The 12,631-nt window shown below is 41.4% G+C and overlaps 1 protein-coding gene and 1 long non-coding RNA gene across 3 annotated transcripts in view; one reads left to right on the top strand and one right to left on the bottom strand.

The window, feature by feature from the left end:
• LOC142761078 (uncharacterized) overlaps window positions 1-9,770 on the top strand; it is a 213,309-nt gene extending 203,539 nt beyond the window's left edge. For both annotated transcript variants that reach the window (XR_012883496.1, XR_012883497.1), the window contains exons 2-3: window positions 9,060-9,166; window positions 9,245-9,770. This is a non-coding gene — a long non-coding RNA (uncharacterized LOC142761078). The remainder of the gene's footprint in view (window positions 1-9,059; window positions 9,167-9,244) is intronic.
• MOXD1 (monooxygenase DBH like 1) overlaps window positions 1-12,631 on the bottom strand; it is a 110,734-nt gene that overhangs the window by 16,644 nt on the left and 81,459 nt on the right. The window contains exons 8-10 of the mRNA XM_075864268.1: window positions 9,218-9,409; window positions 7,273-7,332; window positions 2,622-2,764 (exon numbers count right to left, since the gene is read on the bottom strand). Coding sequence (XP_075720383.1) covers window positions 2,622-2,764; window positions 7,273-7,332; window positions 9,218-9,409 — 395 coding nt within the window. The remainder of the gene's footprint in view (window positions 1-2,621; window positions 2,765-7,272; window positions 7,333-9,217; window positions 9,410-12,631) is intronic.

Here is a 12,631-nt window from a genome sequence, read left to right on the forward strand (position 1 = left end):
TTAAACCCCACATGGCTTACACCTTCTGTGAAAGGGGCAATACACGACAAAAAAAGGGCATTTAAAAAATACAAATCTGAGGGTACATCTGCAGCCTTTGTAAAATATAAAGATCTTAATAAAATCTGTAAAAATGTAATAAAATTAGCAAAAATACAAAATGAAAGGCAGGTGGCCAAGGATAGTAAAACAAATCCCAAAAAATTCTTCAAGTATATAAATGCTAAAAAGCCAAGGTCTGAACATGTGGGACCCTTAGATAATGGTAATGGGGAGTTAATCACAGGGGATCAAGAGAATGCAGAGTTACTAAATGGGTTCTTTAGCTCTGTATATACAACAGAAGAAAGAGCAGCTGATGTAGCCGGTGCCAGTGCTGTTAATATATTAGTTGATATACTGAATTGGATGAATGTAGAGATGGTCCAAGCTAAATTAAATAAAATAAATGTGCACAAAGCCCCGGGACCAGATGGGTTACACCCTAGAATTCTTAAAGAGCTTAGTTCAGTTATTTCTGTCCCCCTTTTCATAATATTCAGAGAATCTCTAGTGACTGGCATAGTGCCAAGGGACTGGCGCAGCGCAAATGTGGTGCCGATTTTCAAAAAGGGCTCTAGGTCTTCCCCAGGTAATTATAGACCAGTGAGCTTAACATCCATCGTGGGGAAAATGTTTGAGGGGCTATTGAGGGACTATATACAGGATTATGTGACAATAAATAGCATTATAAGTGGCAGCCAGCACGGTTTTACTAAGGACAGAAGTTGTCAAACTAACCTAATCTGTTTTTATGAAGAGGTGAGCAGAAGTCTAGACAGAGGGGCCGCTGTGGATTTAGTGTTTTTGGACTTTGCAAAGGCATTTGACACTGTCCCCCATAGGCGCTTAATGGGTAAATTAAGGACTATAGGTTTAGAAAATATAGTTTGTAATTGGATTGAGCATTGGCTCAAGGACCGTATCCAGAGAGTTGTGGTCAATGATTCCTTCTATGAATGGTCACCGGTTATAAGTGGTGTACCCCAGGGTTCAGTGCTGGGACCACTATTATTCAACTTATTTATTAATGATATAGAAGATGGGATTAATAGCACTATTTCTATTTTTGCAGATGACACCAAGCTATGTAATATAGTTCAGTCTATGGAAGATGTTCATGAATTGCAGGCAGATTTAAACAAACTAAGTGTTTGGGCGTCCACTTTGCAGATGAAGTTTAATGTAGATAAATGTAAAGTTATGCATCTGGGTACCAATAACCTGCATGCATCATATGTCCTAGGTGGAGCTACACTGGCGGATTCACTTGTTGAGAAGGATCTGGGTGTACTTGTAAATCATAAACTCAATAACAGCATGCAATGTCATTCAGCTGCTTCAAAGGCCAGCAGGATATTGTCGTGTATTAAAAGAGGCATGGACTCACGGGACAGGGATGTAATATTTCCACTTTACAAAGCATTAGTGAGGCCTCATCTAGATTATGCAGTTCAGTTCTGGGCTCCAGTTCATAGAAAGGATGCCCTGGAGTTGGAAAAAATACAAAGAAGAGCAACGAAGCTAATTAGGGGCATGGAGAATTTAAGTTATGAGGAAAGACTGAAAGAATTAAACCTATTTAGCCTTGAAAAAAGACGACTAAGGGGGGACATGATTAACTTATATAAATATATTAATGGCACATACAAATATGGTGAAATCCTGTTCCTTGTAAAACCCCCTCAAAAAACAAGGGGGCACTCCCTCCGTCTGGAGAAAAAGAAAGGTTCAACTTGCAGAGGCGACAAGCCTTCTTTACTGTAAGAACTGTGAATCTATGGAATAGCCTACCGCAGGAGCTGGTCACAGCAGGGACAGTAGATGGCTTTACAAAAGGCTTAGATAATTTCCTAGAACAAAAAAATATTAGCTCCTATGTGTAGAAATTTTTCCTTCCCTTTTCCCGTCCCTTAGTTGAACTTGATGGACATGTGTCTTTTTTCAGCCGTACTAACTATGTAACTATGTAATTTTAGGGTACATGAGACTTTGTGTTGACTATTTATTCCATTTTTAGTGGGAGATGAAGTGACCCAAAAACATTGATTCTGGCATTTTCATTTTTTTTATTTATGGCGTTCACCTTGCAGGTAAATAATTATATATTATAATAGTTCAGACTTTTAAAGACGTGGCAATACTAGTTAGGTTAATTTATTATTTTTTTACATTGTGCTTGGTGGAAAACAGGAAAAGGTGTTTTTTTTTAGCTTTTAATTTTTTTTTTTTTTTTATATATATATTAAAAAAAGTTTTTTCTACTAATGTATTGCAGTATATCGTTATACTGACTCTATTCTATAAAGCCCTGTCGGACATAGGAGTACAAATATGGCAAACCTGGGGGCCTTCATTAATCCCCCAGGCTGCAATGCCGTGATCGCAGGGAGACCGTTGCAATGTTACAGGTGGGCCGCCCCCTGTTTCTAACCACCTGAATGCTGCTGTCGCTATTGACAGCAGCATATAAGTGGTTAAACTAGCGGGATCGTGCTCGAGCATAATGTGTGTACCCCTTGATAAATGGTTAGATGGAATGTGATGAATTGGAAGTGTTACTTATTTATGTTGTTACTTACGTGATCGGTTTGTATATTTCCTTCACTCCAATGAACTGAAGCTGCTCCTTTATTTCCGGGATACTTTCACATCGGGCAAGATTAATTTTTGGATAATAAATTAAATAGGAAAGACACATTTCATCTCTTGTACTCAGGCCACCCTAAAGTTGATTAATATGTACAATAACAAGTAAATAAATATGAATACAAATAAAATGAATAGTTAAGAAAGTAATACATTTCAATTATTACGTACGTACACACTCTCTAAAGCTGATATCTTCTGGTAATTCTAATAAAATTTGAATTTATACCCTGTGTACCTTAAAAGATTAGTACAATTACATTAGTCTGGCACCAATGGGACCTGATAGTTACCAGTTTATGAACTATTCTGGATTACTAGATCGTCACAGAAAATTATATAAATCTCACTTGTTAGAGTGGATAACCTTTTGGAAGAAAGCTCAAAATAACATGCTAGATCACAATAAACTCCTATAAGGCTCAGTTCACAAGATGCGTAAGTACTGTAGATTTTCCACAACGGAATTAGTTGCGGAAAATCTGCAGCAACTACAGCAGCGGCAAAGTGAATGAGATAAAACAAATCTCATCGGCACACTGCGTAAATACTGAGCGGAAAAACACTTAGGAATTGACCTGCGGTGCAGAATTTTATTCCACAGCATGTCAATTGTATTTGCGTAAACGCTGCTTATTTGTTGCAGGTTTTCCCCATTGAATTCAATGGGTAGGTAGAACCTGCAACAAATAGAAGTTGTTGCTTTTTGTTGTGGCGGGTTTGCAGTCGTTCCACCGCAAAAAACGCAACTCCAAAAAAATTTTTTTTATACTTACCTAGGAGTCTGTGTTTCTTCCTCCAGGCCAGTCTCCTGGGATGACATTACATCCCATGTGACTGCTTCAGCCAATCACAGGCCGTAGCAGCAGTCACATGGGATGAATTGTTATCCCAAGAGGCCGGCCTGGATGACTTTAGAGGGCTGGCCTCCTGGGATAATGATTCATCCCATGTGACCGCCGCAGCAGCCAATCACAGGCTGCAACGGTGTCTTGGGATGAAAAGTCATCCCAGGAGGCCGGCCTGCTAGAAGGCCAGATAGCTGCTGCAGTTTTCCACAGTGGACATTATGCTGTTTGGTGCATTTGTTTGCCCGGAATTCCATGCAGCGCACCGGGTGGATATGCTGAGTGCTTTTACACAGCGTATCTGCCCCATGTGTCCGAGGTGCATCTGTGCTCAGCGCTGCGGGACGCGATGTCACGCATCCCCCATAGAGGAGAGCCTATGGAGGGATGCGTGATGCGTGAAAAATAGGACATGTCCTATTTTCCCATGAACCCTTCACCCTGAAACAACGGCTGTGTGAACGGCCACATTGAATTACATACGTCCGTGGGACGGCCGCTGTTTCAACGGCCGTCCCACGAAAGTTTAACACGTTCGTGTGAATCAGGCCTAAGGCTAGATACACACGAGCAGATGAAACCTCGGACGTGAAAAACTGCCATCCGAGGTGCATCCGTGCTGCCCCCCTGCAGGATGCAGGGTCTAGAGTCTATGGGGGATGCATGAAGCCCAAAAAAATAGGACATGTCCTATTCTTTAACGGAATCTCCACATGCTCCATTGAAACAACGGCCGTGTAAACGGCCCAATTGAATTATATTTTTTTAACTGCCGTCACACGAACGTAATGAACGTTCGTGTGAATTAGGCCTAAGTGTGTATTCACACTGTGCAGTTTTGCCACGTGTTTTGCCGTGCGGTAAAAAACTACATGGCAGGGGTTCTGTCAGAGGTTTCCATCGGGGGAACCCCTCAACGGAAAGGCAAACGGAAACCTTAGCTTCCGTTTGCATCACCATTGATCTCAATGGTGAGAGAAACTTTGCTAATGGTTTCCGTTTGTCACCGTTGTGACAGGGTTCCGTTGTTTTGACACAATCAATAGCGCAGTCCACTACGGTATTCATTCTGTTCAAATGACGGAGCCCTTGCGCAACCTACGGTTTCCGTTTGTTTCAGTTCAGGGTTACGTTCTTGATGCAGATGTGAACGAAGCCTAAGGGTATGTGCACACGACCTCTTTTCAGACGTAATGGAGGCGTTTTACGCCACGAATTACGCCTGAAAAGACTGCTCCAATACATCGGCAAACATCTGCCCATTGCTTGCAATGGGTCTTACGATGTTCTGTGCAGACGAGCTGTCATTTTACGCGTCGCTGTCAAAATAAGGCGCATAAAATCACGGCTCGTCAAAAGAAGTGCAGGACACTTCTTGAGACGTTTTTTGGAGCAGTTTTCTCATAGACTCTAGTGAAAACAACTCAAAAAACGGCCGTAAAAAACACAGCAAAAACGCTGCGAAAAACTCGAGTTGTTCAAAAAACGTCTGAAGATCAGGAGCTGTTTTCCCTTGAAAACAGCTCCGTATTTTCAGACGTATTTTGTTAATCATGTGAACATACCCTAACTGAAAATGAGAACCGATTGGCAACCCGAGGGCTAATAGTCTGAATTATCTCAGATCCCGGACATTGCAGCACAATGTCAGCTGTATATTAGGGGATTATTATTCTTTACATACTTAAGTTTTGTGCAGCAATGATCACAATTAACTATATAATAGTTAGGGAATAATACAATTAACTATTATAAACCATTTTGCTGTAAAAAAATAAAAAGTTTGTTCCTCAAATATTTTACTTTATGAATTAGGTTTTGACTGTGAATTGTACTGTAGCTGTTGTGGAAAATAATAATACTGTAATACTAAGGAAGCGGTTTGCTCTTTCATGCTTAAAATAATTTAATTTGCTTGTGGTTAAAAGGATGATAGTGGATATTGCATTTTGAACATATCATCCCCATGTAGATCAGCCTAGGGATACAACTGTTTACAGTGCTCGGAGACTTGGAAATCCTAGTATGGCCTTTTTGAAGTTGGATTATTGGACACATATTAATAATAATATAATCCTTATAATCTTTTTAAATATAATCTGTAATGAAGGTAAAAAAAAACGAAAAACAGTTATATGGTCACTTTAGTAGGGACTCTAACTGGTGTTAAAGGCTGTAAATATATATATATATTTTCTTTTACTAAATTTGATTTTTGAAAATATCTGGATTGCACAAATTATAGGATGTTACATCGTAGGTATGTACAGTATGTATATATATATATATATATATATATATATATATATTTATATACACAAAGTGACCTCAGCATGATGAGACACGCACTCCGCTTTAATGCCCCATGGAGTCATAGGTGGCACAAATTGAAGTAAGTGGGCTGACCCACTGATGTTGTAGCGTTGTGTACTGCCAATTATGCAGTATATATATATAAAAATGTCAGTCAGTGTGCTTGGTGCAACTTTTAAATTCGTTTTTATTCAAAATTATTTTTACTTTTTGAGATACAGCTGCCCTGTACCCTATATACAGAGCAGCCATATCATGCGCTTAGACCTGAATCTGACAGGTCCACGGGACTGGCAGGTTCATTGTCAGCGGGTGCTGTGTCTCTGACACGCAGGATCCACCTGTAATCTGACGGGTGGACCTGATGGGTACAGGATTCAGTGAACCATACAGCTGCTCTGTATGCAGGATACAGAACAGCTGTATCTCAAAAAGTAAAAATAATTTTTAATAAAAACTAAGTTAAAAGTTGCACACTGACTGACATTTTTAGTTAAAAAAAATCACTTTCAAAGGTTTACATAGCCTTTAAATCTATTTTCTCTGAGTTTCTGAACATGATCTCACATATTGCTCACACTGCACATGTATACATGTGTATACATGCCGCTCACTGCCAGGGCACACTAATGGGGCACATAAAAAAAAAACTTCCTTCTGGAGGCAGCTGGACAACCATAATATAAATTATTTCTGCCAGCGGGTACCACTAAAAGGAACTCCTTACATACAAATTCATAGAGCTAGCATTGTGTTCATTGGGAGCTGTATTAATTTGAATACATTGAGCTCCCCCTAGTGGCGGCTTTAGACATGTAGCGACTGCAGTGGTCAAATGTTGTGTCAACACGTCATCGCTGGAGCAGGAAGAACAGAGACAGGCAGGGGATAAGGAAAGCAGCGGTAGGGGAGTGGCAGGGGATTTGTTCTTTTACAACACTACAAGCAGTTTTTTAAACATTTCATGAGGTTTGACAACCCGCCTTGGACTCTAACCCACCATATACCACCAGGGATGTTAGGTGTTAACCCATAACTATCTTAGAACACCACAAACATTACAATGAATCCATTCACCACTATAGACCATCACAGATATTAGTTATTAACCCCTAAGCAACTCTAGAATAGTAAGGATATTATAAGGAATACTATCACTAAACATTAAAACCAACTGTTGCAAGCTTAGCAAAAAAAGTATGATGTCAGGCATTTTGCCTGCTGTCTCGTCTATGGGCACTAACAATTTGGAAACCTCTCAGGATGTACACAAATGCTGATCACAATGTAATGTATTCCTGTCTACCATGCCTAACTGTCCCCTGACTACTGCTATGTTTAGTTCAGGCTCATCCTTTCACAGTCCAGAGTACAGTAAAGAGGGGGTGGAGGGAGAGAATTAAGGTATGTTGCATTGTCTTACCCATGTCATAGTGGTCCTGCTTTTGGTGTTGTACTGACATTCAGTAATTAAATGATCACCCTGGATAAAAACATAGAAAACATTTGTTGTGGTTATGTTAAAGTAGCATTCCCATATCAATATATTTTATTTGTCTTTCCACTGAATTTCCAGACATGCCTCTGAATTTTATGAATTTTTAATCTCTCAAGAGAATATAGGCAACCATAGAGGAATTTAATACATACCTTCAGCTTTACATCCTATTATCAGAGTGCTCCTAACTGACTATGATATAAATATTCAGCACACAATGTTATAGATTGAAGAAAACTGCCATATTCCTAATAAAATAAGATTTCTTCAATCTACAACATTGTGCGCTGAATACTTTTGTTCATCACGATTGGGTTGGGACCCTATTCGTGCACCAAACAAGTCTAGTGCGATCTGAACCACTACATGACTATGATATAAAAGCATAAAAAAAAGACAGCATATAATACCTCCAGGTCTGAAAGATTAATAAAATATTGTGTTTTTTGTTTAATAACCCTTTACAAAGAATACTCTGGACTAATGCTTATGAGTTCGGTGTATTCATAAGAAGAAGACTTCCCCCATCACCAATAACTGTATACATATCTAAAGAGCTGCTACCGTCACTCAAATATGTAGAGGCAGGGTTAGCCTTAGGAGTGTGCAACCTGTGCAGTTGCACATGGCACCTCATCTATTACTATTCAAGGGGCGTCACTTGCCCTGGGCACCTAGAGGTCACACCTCAGATCTCCCATTTCATGCCCACAGTTATGAGAAGGCAGCTGCACGGGATGCAGCTACATTTCCTAGTTTATTGATTGGACAGTGTTATTAAGGCAACTGTTTGGCACTGTTGTTTGGATGCGTTTTGGCAATAGTATGTGGGCACTGTATTATTGTATTATTCAGGCACTTTGTAATAAACCATACAGGGGGTGTCAATACAAAGTACTGCACAGAGCACCAAACAACCTAAGGCAGGCCCTGTATAGAAGGCAGGGGAGCACTCTCCTAATGAACGCACTTGGACGTAGGAATTGTTAGTTATCCCCTTAGGTATTATTGTAAATATAGATAAATAAATCACAGGGAGAAAACAATGGGTCGCATACATAAAAACTAGGACAAAAAAAAAGTAGATGTTGCCCATCAAAACCACAAATTACTTCTTTTATTTTCTAAGTTGGTATGGGAAACACTTTTTGTCTGAACTACTTTTTATGCATTTCTAGCAGGCAGGAAGCTACATCCACTGCAGAAACATGCAAGGGAAGTGGCTGCGTTGGATCAACCAGACAGGGTTCCCTATTTCGAACAGCTTGGCAGGCTTCCTTTAAGTTATGCCGTATCCTAAACAGCTGCTTCCCTGCATGTTGCCCAAGAATGGAGGTTTATGTTAACTAAAGATTATTTTTTTACACTAATTTTACACGTACAGTCTAATATGTAAAGTAGCAGATTCACATATAATTTGACTGGATGCATTGAGGAGGCTTCCAGAAATTAATATTTTCATAATGATATGTAATAAGTAAACCTGCTAAGTAAGTAGTAAGTAATTTTACAAACTTGTCTTACTCATTTCATAAAAATAGATAATTGAAAGATATTTTTAGCTGAGGATATACCATACAATACCGCCTTTGATATCTGTACCCCCTGGTGGTACAAAAATACCCCTTTGTAGCCATTTGCTCTTAACACCCATATTTCGGATACCATACCTCCTCTGGTTTATCTTAACCAAACTTTTTTTTTTTCCATAGAACCCTGTTCTGTCTGGTTGAGCAGCACTATAAGAGGTCCAGGTATTGCAGCACTAATACGGATGTTAAAATGCGCCCACATTACAGTTGCCTGAAAGCGACCTAATGTAAGTAGGTGATGCCCATAGTATGTGTAGAGTAACAGACAATAAACATACAGGTAGAATGGTTCGTTCTTCTTCTAGATATTGGAACTCCTGGAAATTTAAGTCAAATTCATCGTCATATGCAAGTAGCTTCTGCTCTTCTCCGTTTCTGAAATGACGTGCACGTAGAACTTGGCCGGCTTGATGAGCATGTAGAAGAACAGCAAATACATGGATTCCATCTGGCTGTTCATGATTCAGCGCCTGATAACAATTAAAGATACATTATATCATCTTGCATTATTATATCATTATATCATGTGGCAGATATATTTATTCATTTTTTACAACATAGCGCTCACTAACGTTTTTCGGCTTAAATGCAAAGATAGGACAAGACCCATTTGTCTTATAATGACAGATTCTCCAAATATTTTAGTAACATTTATCATTGAAAGAACACATCCCTTATTGTTAAAGCTAGACATATTTTCAACTCATTGATCTCACATCTGGTCTATTTGGGGGAGACTTCCGGGTTAAGCCACAAAAAATCTTTTCACTTCATTGTCCCAAAACTCCTTACAGTGAATAAACTGAGGATGTTGCGGTGAGGACTGTTATACACAACACTCTTCAATGCTTGCTTTGATAATAGATTTCATTGATATTTTGTTTGGCATTAAACTTTTATTACTCATGAAAATGTAGAATATACGGTTATATAAATATGAAAGGGATCATATTAAACATCATATTACTTGGTTATCTGGATTTCCGAGCAAACTTGAAAGTTCAGGTACGACTATTTAAACTCATCCCCACTCCCTCCACTCACTTCCATGTCATAGTTGAGAATAACTACATATGGGGTGCTCACTTATGAAGTCCTCTCAATGTAAAGTTGCTTTAGCTGCCTCTGACATGGAAGAAACATTACTGTCACTGCGAATTTCTATAACTTATTAAATAAAGACTTTGCAGGGTACAAAAAAATTCAATTTTAACCTTGCAAATTTGCTATTTTCTTTAATCAAAGAAAACATCAGTGACCATAGTATTTCCATGTTAGGGACCATTCATATAAGTCTGTTGTCCCTTTCAGTTTCTCTCCGGCGTGTTGCAGAAAAGTCGGAGGGAAACTGATGCTAGAACGGATCACATAGCTTTCTATGAGATCTGTTCTGGCACATGGGACATAAGTTATAGATAGAGCCAAACCCCTGTATATAGCTCTACCCCCCTGTAGATAGCACCACTGTAGCTCCCTCTAGGAGCGGAACCCCCAGCCAGAGCAATGCTGATGCTCTGGCAGGGAATTCCGCTCCTAGAGGGAACCCCTGAAGTCACTGTCATATATGGACAGTGACGTTAGGGGCACCTTCTAGAGTGGAAACCCCTGCAAGAGCGTTGCCGACGCTCTGGCCGGAGATTCTGCTCCTAGGGGCAACACCTGACGTCACTGTCCATAAATGGACAGTGACGTCAGGGGCTACTCCTGGAGTGGAATCCCCTGCCAGAGCGTCGGCAACGCTCTGGTTGGGAATTCCGCTACTAGAGGGAGCTCCTGGCATCCCTGTCCATATATGGACTGTGACGTTAGGTTCTCCTCCTGGAGGAAATCCCATGACGTCACAGTCCGGGTATTTCGCTCTCAGAAGCAACCCCTGACGTCACTCTCCATATATGGACAGTGATGTCAGGGGCTACTCCTCGAGTGAAATCCCCTACCAGAGTGTCGGCAATGCTCCATATATGCACTGTGACACTAGGGGCTCCTCCTGGATGGAATCCCCGGCAAGACCGTTGCCGACACTCTGGCCGGGGACTCCTCTCACTGTCGATATAAGGAGGGATGGTGGGTGGCACTATCTACAGGGGGCATGAGTGGCACTAGCTACTAGGGGGCATAAGTAGCAAGATCTACAGGGGGCATGAGTGGCACTATCTACACGGGAATAAAAGAAAGAAAGACTGCAGCACTCAAGTATCCAAAGGTATTGGTCTTTATTCACCAAGCAATAAAAAACTGCTGGTGAATAAAGACCAATACCTTTGGATACTTGAGTGCTGCGGTCTTTCTTTCTTTTATTCTATGCAAGCTGTCCCTCTGGACCTGGGACATTTGTGCTGCGTGCACCATCCCTCGCTGGGATACTTTCCCTTTCTCCTCTGGATATTTGTCTGGCAGTGCTGCTGACTTTCGTTTTAGACGATCTACAAGGGAGGTACGAGTGGCGCTGTCCACAGGGGAGCATGAATGGTGCTATCTACAGGGGGCATGAGTGGCGCTATCTACAGGGGGTTGTGTGGGGCTATCTATGGGGGGCATAAGTGGCACTATCTATAGGGGGCATGAGTGGCGCTATCTACAGGGGGCTGTGTTGGGCTATCTACGGGGATGCATGAGTGATGCTATATACAGGGGGCTGTGTGGCGCTATCTACAGGGGGCTGTGTGGCGCTATCTACAGGGGGCTGTGTGGCGTAATCTACATGGGGCATTGTGGCGCTATCTACAGAGGGCACTGTGGTGCTGTCTACATAGGGCACTGTGGCGCTATCTACAGAGGGCACTGTGGCATTATCTACGGAGGGGACTGTGGCACTATCTACAGGGGGGGTGGAACTATCTACAGAGGACATTGTGGCGCTGTCTACATAGGGCACTGTGGCGCTATCTACAGAGGGCACTGTGGCATTATCTACAGAGGGCATGGTGGCACTATCTACAGGGGGTGTGTGGAACTCTCTACAGAGTGCACTGTGGCATTATCTACAGAGTGCACCGTGGCACTATCTACAGGGGGTGTGGTATTATCTACAGAGGGCACTGTGACATTATCTACACATGAAATTCAAATGGCATTCTCTAAACATGAAGTTTTTAAAATGGAAGGTGAAAACCGGACGCAAAATGGGTCACAATCGGCCCGTCAAAAACGGAAACACGGACACAGAACAGATACAAAACAGATCAGAAATGGACTGAGATGGCCGTTTTTAACGGCCGACACCTGGACCTTGTCGTGTGTATAGAAACAAAAGCAATACCAGTGTGGTGTGGGGTAGGTAGGAGACACGGGGTGGGATTGGGTAGCTTGTAAAGATTGGGTGGGATTGTAAAGATGCAAAAACTAGCTACTCCCTGAAGTTAGGGCTAGTGTTTGGCGTCTTTGCAGGTTCACAAGGCTGTTTCGAATATCTGATCTGAGGTGAGGTGAGTGGACAGCAGCTGCGTTCTGGGTTCCCGGCACCGGCCGCAGCGTTGCACTGAATAAGACACACATGACATTACAATGTGTGTGTCAGGCTTCAGTGTAGCGCCAAGGCCGGAGCAGAGGAGAGCCCTGACATGCCGGGATCACGTTACAAGTTTTGTGAATTGACAAGTACACAACATGTATCTAATCTATCATGTGCACTCCAAAAAATACCGGGAATTTAGATTGTGAGCCCCAATTGGGACAGTTAGTAAGGACCTCTC

The sequence above is a fragment of the Rhinoderma darwinii genome, chromosome 4 (assembly GCF_050947455.1).
Source record: "Rhinoderma darwinii isolate aRhiDar2 chromosome 4, aRhiDar2.hap1, whole genome shotgun sequence".
NCBI classification, from domain to species: Eukaryota; Metazoa; Chordata; class Amphibia; order Anura; family Rhinodermatidae; genus Rhinoderma; species Rhinoderma darwinii.